At 46.7% G+C, this 15,070-nt stretch overlaps 1 protein-coding gene across 2 annotated transcripts in view; it reads right to left on the reverse strand.

Moving 5' to 3' along the window:
• Window positions 1–15,070, reverse strand: part of LOC138580078 (zinc finger protein 84-like) — a 415,310-nt gene that overhangs the window by 384,744 nt on the left and 15,496 nt on the right. The window contains exon 1 of one of the 2 annotated variants that reach the window (XM_069650338.1): window positions 5,777–6,013. The exons of the other annotated variant lie outside the window; for it this stretch is intronic. Coding sequence (XP_069506439.1) covers window positions 5,777–5,800 — 24 coding nt within the window. The 5' untranslated portion in view covers window positions 5,801–6,013. Of the gene's footprint in view, window positions 1–5,776; window positions 6,014–15,070 lie in introns of those variants that run through there. 2 annotated transcript variants of the gene reach the window in all.

The raw sequence follows: 15,070 nt of genomic DNA on the forward strand, positions 1-15,070 counted from the left end.
GCCGAGTTTCTCAGTGAGGTAGCTTGGGGACTTCAGGGTAACAGCCATGTAGATGATGAAACAGGATTTGAAGACGATACAGAATTGCAGCGGGTGCCAGTGCAGTCTGATGAGCGCCAGGGTGGTCAAACTTCCAGAGTCCTTTGAGTCTTGCTGCAGCATGCAGGACACATCTCAAGGAAGCCAGAGCCAGAGTAATAACCGGAAGTCCTTCGGAAAGGGCACTGTCGTCATCTAGGTGGGAGAGAACAGAGGATTGCATAGTGGACCTGAAGTTGTTTTTTTGGGATGAAGGGCTTGATTTTATGCAGGAGAGAAAGTTGGTAACAAGCTGCTTGTCTTCCTTGCTATGTGCTGTTTGAACAAGAGGTGTCTGTTGATATTAAACCCAAGGGACTTTGCACAGGGGGCCAACTCGGGTGGAAAGTGCTCGATGTTCCTACAGAACCAGGTCTGGATTCCAGGGTGTTTCGTGTTGTTGGTCAGTGGTAGGAATAACATTTTTGAGGGATTGAGCTACAGGTGCGCACTGGACATCCAGGACTGGAGCAACGTGAGGCAAGTCTTGAGCCTGAAGAGGTCTTCGATGGAGGATATCTTGAGGTAGATCTGCGTGTCATCTGCATATTGGTGGATGTGCGGAGCAAGGAGATTTCTGAACGATTCCATGGGAAGATTGAAGATCACAAGGGACAGGATGGATCCTTGCAGAACTTCACAGGTGATGGGTAGAGTTGGTTATCTGGAAGAATCCGTTTCTACAACTGTTGGCGGTTAGCAAGGTAGGATTTGAACCAGCTGAGGATGACCTCACGGATCACCATGCAGCAATGTCGATTGGGGGAGGGTGTCTAGTGGTCTACTGTGTCAAATCCTGCTGAGAGTTCAAGGATGGGCCATTGCAGATTTTAAGGGCTTTGAAAAATCACGTTGTTGGCAATTTCCGTGCTGCATCTGGGTCTGATGCCAGATTGGTAGGACTGAAGACAGCTATTGGCTTCAATGTGTTGGGAGGAGATTTGTGGCTTCTGCTTTCTCAAGGATATTAGCTAGGAAGGGAAGATGGGTGATGAGGCGGTAGTTGTAGAGATGGTCAGGGTACAGTGTTGGTCTCGTAAGAAGAGGGAGGATTTGTTCAGCATTGAGGCTCTAAGGGAAGGTGCCTTGAGTTAGGGAGCTGTTAACGATTAAGGGACGAGTGCTTCAGACAGAAGGCTTTTGAGAACAGGGGCAGGGAGGATATTGTTAGTTTGGTTTCGATTTTAAAACGTGCAACAATGAAGTATTATGGGGGCGTTTGTTGGCTGCCAACTAAAAGACTGCTTATTGAGTGATAAAAGTGATTTATAAAATGTTAGGTAAAACTGTTTTGATCTGTTATTAATCAAAGTGAAACTATACACTCATCTAATAGGTTGACTTAACTGTATTTTACCATTTGAAAAAACATAACAGGGGTACAAATTTCAAGTAGCAAGCTACTAGCCACCCATATAAAGTTATTTGCTACCTCAATCGTACAAATATACACAACGCACCACTTCTTGTTCGCCAAGAGTAAATTATTACTAGCCAATGGCTAGTGCAAATTCTGAGCCCTAAACATAAAACGTTTTGCCATCAACTGTGTCGTAAGATTTGAATGAAACCATAAACTTATGTTATTCATTTGAATGTGCCTTTTGTATTAAACGTGCATGGTTTTGTAAACCAAATCACAAATAAAAAATAAATATGTAATACCTGAAGTAGGGAAGAAAAGGCCAAATGTAATTTCTTTGAAAATAACACTGAAATCGAAATACATATTAATGTTGGTACTATGGCGAACCAGAAGGAGTCGGACTAGAGATTAACATTTCAAATGTGCTTATTTGAAATAAAGAGAAAATGCCTACCTGTTCCTATTGCTACGAGGGTCCCTGCCTAAAAAAACAAAACTAAGATTGCTCATCAATTGCACAAATCAAATAAATCCTCAGTCCGAAACCCAACCTCTATGTGGCTCGACCACCTTTAGAAAAACTTCATTTGCCTGTGTAGTAGCCCTTCCACTCGGGCTTCTTCTGGCCAAAACTACTTGCGTTGCTCCCACATACTGTCCATCACACACACGTGGTTTTTTCATAGTTTATCAAAGTACTATCAGTCCTCTCTTTGGGTTCCGTATAACAAATTTTAAGTCTATACACAAGTCCAACGGTGCCAGTTTCTATAAAGGGTAAATGGTTCTCGTAGTGCAATTCCACCAACATGGACATCGTCCTTCGAATTGTTCTTGGTTTAGGATGGAGTAACTGAACCTTCCAGGTTCCCTTGTTTTCCAAGTGTTGAAAAATAGGACTTATTTTTCTAGGGCTCCCCAAAGCCTTGTAGCCATGTGATTTACTTAACTCAGCAGGCCTCATGGACATCGGCCTGTGTCTAGCAATCTGGTTTCTCAGGCTCCCATAACTATTTTGGCTTGGCTAGCTTCTTGTCTCACTCCCTTTCATTAAGCTGCTTTTGCTTTCGAATTTGCTTAACTTAGCGATGTAACAGTCCGTTCCTCTCCCGGCCTTACCTGCTTGGGAGCCCTCGCCCAGCAGCGGTTTCACTTCTTGCATGGAGACCCGTGATTCAGTTTCCCCGTTATTGATGAACAGGTCCCAGGCCGACCACGGCTGCTGTGTGGTCGCGCCATTAGGCGAGATGGTCTCTCCCTCGTCACAGTCTCTAGTGCGGCGATGTCACCGATGCGACCGCTGGCTCCACTGGGTAGCACAGCTCTGCCCTTCCAGGACATTCTCATGCCAGAGGCTTGCCTCTGCGTAGGATTCTTCATGCTCCATTGCAGCTTTGTCTCTTTATTCTCGCCGCCATATTCCCACGGGCGTGTTCATCTCCATCAGCTGTTGACATCACAATGGATACCAGCATTGCCTTTAGCCAAATATCTGTGAGTAATGTTTGTATATTAGGTATGCCGATCGACAGCAATATCATCAGTCTTTTGTATTCCCATACAGGCAGACCGTGTTCTTTGTAGGGAGTTACTGGTAGGAATGAGAGTCATTTTCCCCTAGAGGGGAGTCACTGCCAGTGACGTCCCACTTTCCCAGACCTCTAGGGAGGGCCTTTCTTAGTGTGCTCACCTCCCTAGCCTCAAAACGGGGGCGGCACCCCATGGGAAAAAGTGGTGTATTTCCCAGATTAGCCTATGAAGAAAAAGAAGAGAAGGTGCACAACCTATAGTAATAGTGTAAACTCATATACATTATTTTAACACCCCTTCCACATAATCTCTCTGTGTAAAAGTATTTTCTAGAGATCACCCCCGCGGGGGCCTAATCTCACCTGCTCTAAGATCACACACCTCAGTTGTGCTATCGAATGTCCATCTTCAACAAAAAAAAAAAAATGCATAGCCACAGGGGACTTGATGTTTCTTGTTCGAATGCTGGACTTATGGCTCAGTCCACCTGAGCTTGGCCTTCCGAGTCGTAATGCCTATGTAATACAATCCGCATGGACATTTTAATGCGTACACCACATTGGTGGCAATGAGAGATTATGTGGATTGGTTTATTAGATTCATTACATCCGAGGGGTATGAACACAGAATTTGATTTAATGTGGTTTTTTTGATATACTACGGACATGACCACGGACTAAGACTATAGATAATGTAGCAACTGTATTGCTAAGTGATGAGTGGTACTACCATTATGTAAAAATTACATGCTGGACACAGATTTCCTTTAATGTGACACTGAAATAAGTGGGAGGAAACTGGTCACAATTATCTGGTCCTTGGTGGGAATTTCATTAGGGTTCAGTATACACATGGGTGTGTTGTGAAGATCAAGTATGCTGCAAAGAAGGATTTATGAGATTGGGATGTGCAATCTCTGATACGCGCTTGGTTCGGTCAAAGGGACAGGCTGTGACTCACGTAGGTAAGCGATACACAGAGGAGCGCTAGCTAATAAGCTGGCCATAAGGGGCGATACTAATAGTAACGGTGTGTGGTATACACTGATCACTCAAGTTAGTGCAGTAGACACTGTGAAATTCATGTTATATGCAATGGAGGACAGCAAGCACGTGCAAAGACACGCCACCCTTCAATTCCAGCGAAATATTAAGGATATTAGAGCTCTTGATACACGGTGGGCAATTTGTTATATTGAATTGATGACTATGGAACAAGCTACTTACCTGTAACTGTTGTTCTCCAGCATGGGTCTGGCATGGATTCACATGCTCATGAATATTTCCCGTCGTCAGGCTGGGAATCCTCTGTAAAGAAAAATCAGTATCAGTTTTGTTTCTGATCTGTCTTTCGTAGTAGTAACCAATCACTGATCTCTGCGTCATACTGAGCACAGCCAATGACTGCCATCTCCCTAAACCCCGCCTCTGGCAGCCATCTTCAGATTGTTACCGCGCGTTCAAGTGTTGGGATCCTCGTGCTATTGCTCTCGAGCTGTAGTGCTTTTTTTTCACACTTTTTTCCTAGGAAAATGTTCTCTTTTTCGGTCAAAAGAGCCTCAAGCTCCACCGTTTCTTTATCCGATCAACGGGGACCCGTGTCAGATTCTTCTACGCCCCTCAAGGGTGAAGATTTCGTCGAGCCACGCTTTTGGAGGACTCCAGAAGTTTCTCAGGCCCATCTCGATCATGGCCCAGGAGAAGGGAAGCTCGACGCCCGGAAAGCTGTTCAGGGTCTGCCCTGGATGCCAGCTTCAGAATGTCTTTAAGGAGGACGAACACTCCCCATGAGGACAAGACGCACGTGGAGAAGGACTGTGCGTTTTGCGGCAATATGTCGGAGCGGACCATGAAGGACCGCCATAAGAGTCAGTAAGAGGAAATAAACCTCAGAAGATTTAATACACAGTTTGGAAATCTGATGTAGTACCTGTTATACTATCAGGCACAGCACTATCCTAAAGAGGAAAGTTAGCTCCATATGCTCTGAAGAAGGAAAAGAATTCCGAAACAAGTCAGCTTTAAGTTGGTCACTGGAAGACAACTTTTGGAGCCTACATAGTAGAAAGTGGGAGACACTTAGATAAGAGATCTGTCTAACATCTGCCCTAAGTGTTGAAAACTGTTTTTGATATAGGTTTTAATACATGGGTTAAATATGTGATACTATGGGTGTATAAAATGGTTAATACTTTGTTCATCATTGTTTGATTTTTTGTAAAACCGGCAAAAAAACTCTGTTTAAATGTTGAACGGGGGATGCTTTTTCTCATCTCCAAGCTGTCACTGAAGCACATATGATTCTGGGTTTGATTTATTTTTTTAAACACATCTTTGAGATAACCTAGGGCGTGTATAGCACATTGTTTGTACAAACGTTTTTCTTTTGATTCAACATTCTTCTTTTATTTTTTGAATTAGTGGTCTGGAACATTGGTCACTGTTAGATTGTATGACAGATTATTGAATTAATATATACTGCAGGAAGGAATCCGCGTTGGCAATAACGGGTTTGTGGTATTTCCCAGAATGTTGCATGTTGACTTACAGCGTATGCGTTCTGGTGGGAGAGGACATTAAAGTCAGTGAGAAGGCCCACAATTAAGGGGGAGTAAGGTTCTATAGATTCAGTGCATTCAATAACCGAGTATTAAATAGGCCAGACACACTCACTGGCAGCAATAATAAGGACGGGGACTCCCAGCGCAGGCTGCAGGGGCATGTGAGAGTGGCGAGGGCTGGTGGGCATGCATTCATTCGGAACCTGCACACTGCTGCAGGGCTGAGGCTGCCAGGGACTCACCTGCTCTGCATCCCGCCTCGCCATGGCTCTTCTGGGGAGAGTGGGTGCAGGTGCTGGGGCGTGCGTGCGTGCAGCAGCTGCTCCCCACCCCTGCTAGAGAGAGAGAGAGAGTCACGTGCCAGCACAGAGCTGCTGCCAGAACCCCTGACGCCCCCCACCACTGCCGAGCCCTTCCAGGTGCAGCGCCTCCAGGCCGAAATGCAAGGTCGGACGGGGACGGGGGTCCCCCTCAGCAACGAGTGCGCATGCTCAGAGCGCGCGCAACCGCTTCCGGGGCACGACGCCAGGGCGCGCGTTCTGCGCATGCTCGGGGCTGAAACGCTGCCCCGGAAGTGCACGCCCGCGAAGAAGGAGAGAGAAGTCACCCACAGGCGTCAAGAAACGCCACCCACACAAAGGGCTCCTGCACCCACCCCCCCCCCAAACAATGAAAGGACACGCCTCTCAAACCTCCACCAGTACTGCAGCTTCATGCTACCCCTCCCTTTCACACCTATTGGGGGCCAAAGGTCAAGCCACCCAGCCATTACACACACACACACACGGCTGAACATCAACAGTGATGCTGCGAGCTGCGTGTTACGGAGCAGGGCCCCCACGCACGAATGTATATCCCTAGTGTAGGAGAGACATGCCAGGTCTTAAAAGACACTTTTGTACAGCGGGTACAAATAGCAATTTAAAATGGCACATAAACATGTAACCCCCAGAACAAAAAAGGTTTCTAGCGAGTGTCCCCCTTCATCTTAATCATCTCTCCATTTATTTTTAAATTGTTGTGGTCCAGGCCGCTTTCTAAAAGACAGATCAGGTGATTAAGCAAAGAAGAACATTCTATGGTCAACTAGAGGATGCTGAGCCCAACCCAATCGACGTAGGTCTGCAACTTCTCCAGTACTTCATTTCATACGGGTTTAATATCGAGTTTACAGAATCTATTCACTAAAACTACCCAAGTGGACTGGTCCAATCCTTAAAGCTTTTAAGTCTAGGGTGCGTGACGATTAGTTGCGATGAATTCAAGTAACTTTGGGTCTCACCCTAAGTTACTAGGGGAATCCAGACGTGGACCCCTTGCTCACTATTCTTAGAGAGGCACAGCTCCACCCTACTGATGAGGTCCTACCAGACCGAAACACGTGTCTGGGGATACTGTTGGTACTCTTGTTCAGAGGAGAATTGCCTAGCATTTCGGTGCTGGACTGCCCCAGGGCAGGACAAAGTGTTATGTTTGGGATATTTCTTCTCTGTGAAAGATAGTGAGCTAAAGACTCTGGGTAAGTCTGTCGTAACCATGACTAATGTCTGGCAGTGGGACTCCCAGAACCCCCCTTGTTAATTTGCACAGTTGCGATGAATACCATTGCGGGCTGAGGATATTAGGTTTTCATTAAATCTGAGGCAATACTCAGAATTTCTGATCAGATTCCTTGCTCTTTCTCTGGAAGCTCATTTCCTTGAAGCCACTCATTAGGAACTGGGATATGCCGCAGGATGTGGACAACGTTCAAGAACAAGAAATCTTAGCAGTTTCTTGGACTCACGACAGAGTAATAATTGTCTGTGCACCAGTGACCACAGAGTGCAATTTATTGTATAATGCACCTGTAACTATAATTTCCAGATTCCTCAAAACACATTGGTGCACTAGGTCATGTGGCCTTGCAAGATAAACTCATTTAACCATCACGGTCAAGGATCCATGAATTGGTGCACACTCAAGAAACCATAGCGTTTTCAATATCTCTGTCAGGAATAAGCGTGCGAGGCAGTTAAGACGGCCGTATATGGAGAAATGAACTACACTTCCCATCAGGCTGTGGGAAGTGTGTAGTTGGGGACTCGCGCCACGAGCCAGCTGCAAGTAATGAAGAGGTCTATTTTACCGTTGGCCGCCCGTGCAGTGGTGCTGATTATTACTGATTGTGCAGCACGGGCGGCCACGGCGTGTTTTTTGGCGTTCTTGGAGGAAACTAGGAGGAGCAGGCATGACTGTACACTTCCCGTGGCTGTGAACAAGGGCGGGTCCTCTGATCTTGGTTTTCCCAGTGTCCTCTGATCTTGGTTTTCCCAGGTTTCCATGTAAGCAGTTCCCCCCCGCTATCCGTGGTCTGGGAAGGTGTGCCTGCGGAACTTTGTCCCGTTATTGACTCAGCCTGCGGCGGTGAGCAGTGCGGTCACGGCAGGGTACAGCTCATTCTTCTTTGGTCCGGGGTGACAGTCCACCCGGACACAAAGATAAGTGATGTTTCCTTTATGCAGTACCTGCTTTTTGATAGAAGCGCTTCTGATTTCCAGGATAAGGGATTCTTGTGTTATTGAATGCACATCCATTTTATTTGAGTGTATTCAAGCTTGTTGCTCGTTTAACCGGCAATCTGCAGAACGTTACCCTTGTTGAACAATATGGTTTCTAGAGTATGATAAATCTGCACACAGGGTATTGGGTACAGTTGGGCTATTCAGGTCACGCCTCAGGTTTGGGCAAGGACTCAGAGTGTGGGCAAGGAAAGAGTGCATATTTATATTGCTTGGCTCGCCCATTGGGCCCTGTGTTATGTTCAATTCCTTTTGGAAACAGATTTCATGTCCGTCTCATCATGCTTGCTGCTAAATGTTTGTTCAGAGTGTGTATCTTTAGGTTCTGTTGATCAAGCTATAACTCCTATGGTAGTAGGAGCATAAGTCAATGTATGATCTTGTTTAAGATATAAGTGAAATATGTCAGGTATGCTATGGTTATGAAGAGATAGTATAGGCAGGAAGTTAGGATTAGGTCTTGGCAATTAGAAATATGTTCGTAGGAATATAGATATGCATGTTTTCTCCCCATCTTTCCTTTATCAGTCCACCCCCTTTTCCCTAACTCAGTCTTCCCCCATTGGCTGCCACGTGGTTATCTGTGATATATATATTCAGACGCCCGTGCCAACCACGGTGGGAGGGTTGATCTATTCGGCTTCTGTGGTTCGGGAGAGGGGGGGGGGTCGATACCCTCTACTCCTTCATGAGTTCTTGACATGAGTTCTTGACAACCTTTTGTCATGTGTTACATCATATCTGGGAGAACATCCAAGACTGGCCTCCACCAATGTATTAAGTTCACGATGGACTACTCCAACAAGAAAATACATTTCCTGGATAAAGCCATCTCAGTTGGAGTGAACAGCCATTTAGAAACAACTGTTTACAAGAAATCTACCAAAAGGAGCAAATACCTGCACACAGCAGGTTTCCACCCAAGCCACAACGGTCCAGTATCTACAGCTAGGAAATACATTAATTTATTGTGACATGTTTGATGTATGCTAAATCATGTTAAATGCTGTATTTCTATTTTGTCTTTTTGAAAGGTGGATTAAATTCAACCAAATCAATAAAAAAAAAAAAATAGCAACACATATGCTCCAACAGGAACTGAAGGGACAGCCACTCCACCATACTCCACACATTCTTCTTGCAGAAGGGCTACTCAGGCAGACAAAATTACACGGAATTCGACCATTTGCATTGCAAAAACGCAGAGGCAACCTGCTGCAATAGAGAAAGTAGAGACACAGAATGAATTCCTTTGGTTGTCAACTACTATCCCGCACTAAAAGAACTGAATAGCAGGGTGTACAAATTCAAGTTGAAAGCTACTAGCCAGCGATTAAAACAGAATTTTACACCTCAATTCTATACATACACACAGCATAACATTTTTTACTAGCCAAGATTCAAATATAACCAGCCAATGGCGAATGCACATGTTGCACCCTGTGAATAGGAATAAGGATCTACAACCAATATTCAGCAGGAACGATGAGCTGAGAGACATTGTCAAAGAAGCTCCCGGAATTCCCTACAAAACAACTGAGAAACCCAGCAGAGTCTATGAGTAGACGTACATACCCACTAGATCAGGAAGAAAGAAGCCCTGGAATGGACCCCAGCAAAAAGATCTGCCATAACAACCCAGCAGAGATGGGAAATACAGCTGCAGACCTTCCAATGCGGTGTACCTCCTCCCATGCAAGATGGGAAATACAGCTGCAGACCTTCCAATGCGGTGTACCTCCTCCCATGCAAGATGGGAAATACAGCTGCAGACCTTCCAATGCGGTGTACCTCCTCCCATGCAAGAAAAGCATGCAATGCCGCAATGTAGGCGAGACCTACAAGAGCTGTGTGAAAGGATGAACCTACACAGACGCAAACCACAAAACTAACACCAGTGGGTCAACACTTCACACAGGATGGGCACTCATTTCAGGATCCATTGATGAGGATTTAAAAGGTGGCCTCTCGATTACCACAAGAATCACTTGAGTGGAGGCGCGTTCTAAATTCTTTATCATATACCACACACAGAAGCACGTGGGCGCTTAAGTACCGACTTCACCTAAAAGCCAGTGGTCTGAAAATAGATATAGGATACATGCCATCCTATGCCAACTTTGAGCCCAGGTCCAGTAATGTCACCACATCAACAAAGCCAGAAGACCACCATCCATTACCATTTCCCACCATGCGCTGCTGGGCACTACTGCTTATGACCCCTAATGGGTGGTGGCACAGGACACCTACCAAGAAAATCTTGGGCTCCTAATCTCAAATGGTTGACACCCATTACCGAGCATGGAACACAGTGAGATAACAATGGACAATGCACTGTGTTTCACATGTGTCATTCTGCATGCAAGCGAGGAAACCATTGTCCTATGGACTCCAATTAATGGAGACTAACACCGCCTACCACCACTTGTAACCCGGCGGTAATGCCGCTAGACTAAGTTGCGGTAAGGGTTATACCGTTTGGTGGTAGCTCAGCAGATTTACAACACTGCAGCTTTCTCTTTGCTTATCATTTCACACGGCACAATCTAACAAAGAAGCCTGAGGGACCTTGAAAGCTTACGCTTTGCTCCATCTTTGCATAATATTTGCAGTTACTACAATAAAAGCATCAAAAGCTGCATCTTGTGTTGGACAACATCCAAAAGAAATGTTAAGGTCTTCAATTAAAAGGTTCCTGGTGCCACCACCTTCACCCTTAATTTAACGGGTGGAGGGGGGTAACGGTGGTTAACTACACAAGCCCCAAAAACATCAAATACCGCCTCTTCAAGCGTAACCTTCATTAAGGAACGTTTAATCGCCTGCTAATCAATGTTTTGCCTCCCAAGCTTTGCTTCCCTGCTTCAGGCTTCATTGACAGCCATTGCAGAATGGCAAGTTATTTGGTATTGCATTGTCTTGGAAGGTGAAGCTGCCCGGGATGTGTTGCAGATAATGTTAGCACAATGTGCAGCTTGCCTAAAATAGTGGTTTCAATGTTGGAGAGGTTGAATAGTTTAATGACGGCCTGTGCTGTCAAAGAGAACTCTGAGGTCTTCTATTTAGGAACAGGGTTAGGAATAGAACGCAGCCAATTCGGGTATTGAACTGGTGATAAGCCGGGAGCATTTTAAGTAGAAGCCAGCATGTGTGGCTAATCCAAGCAAGTTTCTCTGGTTTGATAAATCAATGGCTGTGTGAGCTCAACAACTTCATAATAATGAATTTACTAACAATAAATTGCATTATTGCAGAAGCCTGCGTGATGACACCATCCGTGTATTCTAGAATTGTGTTAACAAAGTAATGCAATATGTATGGGAGTAAAACCTTATCTTACAGGATAACACACAAATCGGTTTCAGGAAGTCTTCTACATGGCGCAGATTAAGTGCCGTCTGTGCATCAACCATTGGAAATTTAAATAAAGAAATGAAAGTGCTCATTGCCATGCTTATGGCAAAGCACTTTGATCACGTGCAGATCGCTATCCATTTAAAAGGAAAGTGAGAACATCGATCTGCACTCCTTGTAGATATGATTGAGTTATTCTATATAAAATATTGTAAAGAATTTTTAATGTAATTCTAGGTGCGGAGGAGATCAAAAACAGCCCTGGCATTTGGGTTGTGACATATGAGACAACCAGTGAAGTTCCCATATATGGGAACTCCCGTCCTCTGCACTCTATCAAAAGGCTCAATAATGAGTCCTAGTCGTTAAAGAAAAATATAGTGAATCATTTTTACTTTCCTTTTTCAAAGAAAGAAGACTTTTACATATCTTTTGATTGGGTAACATTAGACCTGATCACACATATACACTAATACATTGTAATGCACATCCCAATCATACATTGTAATGCACATCCCAATCATACATTGTAATGCACATCCCAATGATTTAAGATACACAAACTAATTCATAAAACTTGATTCTTTTATTGTTGGCCCAACGCGTTACGTGAACAATCACTTCTTCAGGGGCAAATCACAATTACTTTTCATGTAAATATCTGAAAAAATAATGTTTTAATTAATACCCATTAATAAATACATTAACGCCTAACATAAAATCTTTCAAAAAAGCAAAATGAATTGTAAACAGAATATTGATAATCATATCTTCATGTTCATAAGAGAGTTTGTGACCTTATTGTCCTGTGATTTTTTAACTGCTACTGGAGTTCGTAACCTTATAGTCTAATGATTTTTCAAAAGAACCAATGATAGATAATAACAATAACACATACCTCATTACCGACATATCTTCATGTCATCAATGGATTTTGTGACCTAATTACCCTATGATTTTATCAGCAAGTAGCACTCCAACGCACACATTTCATTGTTTGGATCATCAAACCACCAACACTTAACAGCTTGTTTGCTGACTGCTGAATTTATGTTAGTCACAATCTGTATGCAAATAGCGTCTGTGGGATATTGTCCCTAGTTCTGTTCTAATTCAACACTTACAGGGTAATTCATAGAATTTCGCAGAAAAGTGTCGCAAGCGGCTGGCGCAGAGTGTCCGGGTGCGATTGTCTGCGCCAGGCACGTGCGCTAAAACCGATTTCCGCGCACAGCGTATTCATGGATTTTAGGCTCCCAAACCAGCCGTGGCGCAGAGTATCGCAGCGACCCTGCAGCAGCGCCAGTAACGCCCCCAAGAACGCACTCACGCAAGGAAAAGCCATCAAAATCGCTAAATCATCGCAAAGGGCTGCGCTAACCCTGGACCAGTTTACAGGGCTGCCAAACAAGGAACGCAAAGCGGGTAACGTGCATATCAGGGGTATGCGTGAAGTTATACACGCGATTAGCCAGGGTACGTGTATTTCAGGGGTGCGCGGGAAGTTCCACACGCGAATAGCCTGGGCGCGTGTATTTCAGGGGTGCGCGGGAAGTTTTACACGCGATTTCAGCAGGGTACGTGTATTTCAGGGGTGCGCGGGAAGTTCCACACGCGAATAGCCTGGGCGTGTGTATTTCAGGGGTGCGCGGGAAGTTTTACACGCGATTTCAGCAGGGTACGTGTATTTCAGGGGTGCGCGGGAAGTTCCACACGCGAATAGCCGGGGCGCGTGTATTTCAGGGGTGTGCGGGAAGTTCCACACGCGAATAGCCTGGGCGCGTGTATTTCAGGGGTGCGCGGGAAGTTCCACACGCGAATAGCCTGGGCGCGTGTATTTCAGGGGTGCGCGGGAAGTTCCACACGCGATTAGGCTGGGTGGGTCCTCACAGGTGTTCCCTGTACACCATCGACGGCCCCTGCAGGCAGCCCACAAAACAGGGGACTACCCTGCACACCTGCTCATGTTCCCCTGCACCCCCACCCCCCAGCAGTGCAGGGGCAGCCTCCACCAGGCCCCCACCCATGTCTCCCACCACCCCCCAGCAGTGCAGGGGCACCCTCCACCAGGCCCCCACTCATGTCTCCCACCACCCCCACCCCCCAGCATCCAGGGGCACTCTCCACCAGGCCCCCATTCATGTCTCCCACCACCCCCACCCCCCAGCAGTGCAGGGGCAGCCCCCACCAGGCCCCCACTCATGTCTCCCACCACCCCCACCCCCCCAGCCACCAGGGGCACCCTCCACCAGGCCCCCACCCATGTCTCCCACCACCCCCACCAGTGCAGGGGCAGCCTCCACCAGGCCCCCACTCATGTCTACCACCACCCCCACCCCCAGCAGTGCAGGGGCACCCTCCACCAGGCCCCCACTCATGTCTACCACCACCCCCACCCCCCAGCAGTGCAGGGGCAGCAGGCAGTCAGGCAGCAGCAGATGGCAGGTGGGAACGTGCTCGGGGCTCTGGGGGGCAGTAGTTCGGCCTTCCGGGCAGGAGCGTGGTATTTGTGGCCAGCTTGGTACGGAGTGATTTGGCACGTGAAAATCCTGCACGTCAGCGTGAAAACCGAGGAAAGGCCCTTAGCGCGTAAGCGCGTCAGCACGCATACGCGATTCTATTGGACCAAAGGCCCTCAGCGCGTAAGCGCGTCTGTGACGTGACCCGCATGGGTGTTTCCCACACAGCACGTGATGACAGAGCACACGTGGAAAGACTGCACGTCAGAGTGTAATCGCGTGTGATTGGTGGAAATGGCCCTACACGCAGAAGTGACAAAGCGTGTAATTGGTGGAAATGGCCCTAGCGCGTACACGCCCCGTAACTGTATAAAAGGTACGCGTAGAACACCATTTCCTTGTACGTGCTTTTCGTGGAGAGCGAGTGGGTGAATTCTGTACTTCTTGTCGTTTCACACGCGATTTACTTCACGGCGTTTCAAGTTCGTATTCCCTGTTACCTCTGACAGCTTTTTCTCTTTTACTGGTTTACCTGGGCCTGTTCCCTCAAACAGTGTTCCCTTCTACTGTTGTCCTGTCTCCTCAGACAGCGTACAAATCTTCTTTTGGTGGGGGTGTTGCCAACCAAACGCGCTCCTTTTTCACGCTCTTTTACCTGGCAGACGGTGAGTCACGCACGTATCTAACATCTGTGCTTGCCCCGTGTGTAGCCTACCCCTTCAGAGGTCATTCTAGGCTGCGTGTGACATGCATACGTTCATTCTTGTGTTACTGGGTGCCACAGCGTAGTGCAGGTTTTTCTTTCTGCACACGTGGTCTAGGAGGGGTTGCGTGCACGTCATCTCCCTTTTTTGGGGCTCCTGTGCGTAGCGTGACCCGTCATCTTTCCCCAGGGGTTACAATCAGCCTTGCAAGAGCACTAGGGTACAATTACCATCTGGTACCCAACCCCTTTGACCCCCAATTGCCCAGGACAATATTCTACAGCCACTCCCATACGCACATTAACATCAGTGCCATGGCTGGGAGGCGAGGATTCCGTAAGGGTGGCAAAGGTGGAAGAGCCACAAGTGGTGGCCGTGGTGGATCCGGTAGGGGACGTGGTCGTTACTTGCAGGGTGAGCCTGTCCCCCCATGTGTGGAGGACCAGTCAAGGGCACCC

This window comes from Ambystoma mexicanum, chromosome 3p (genome assembly GCF_040938575.1).
Source record: "Ambystoma mexicanum isolate Mex_15411 chromosome 3p, UKY_AmexF1_1, whole genome shotgun sequence".
Lineage (NCBI taxonomy): Eukaryota > Metazoa > Chordata > Amphibia > Caudata > Ambystomatidae > Ambystoma > Ambystoma mexicanum.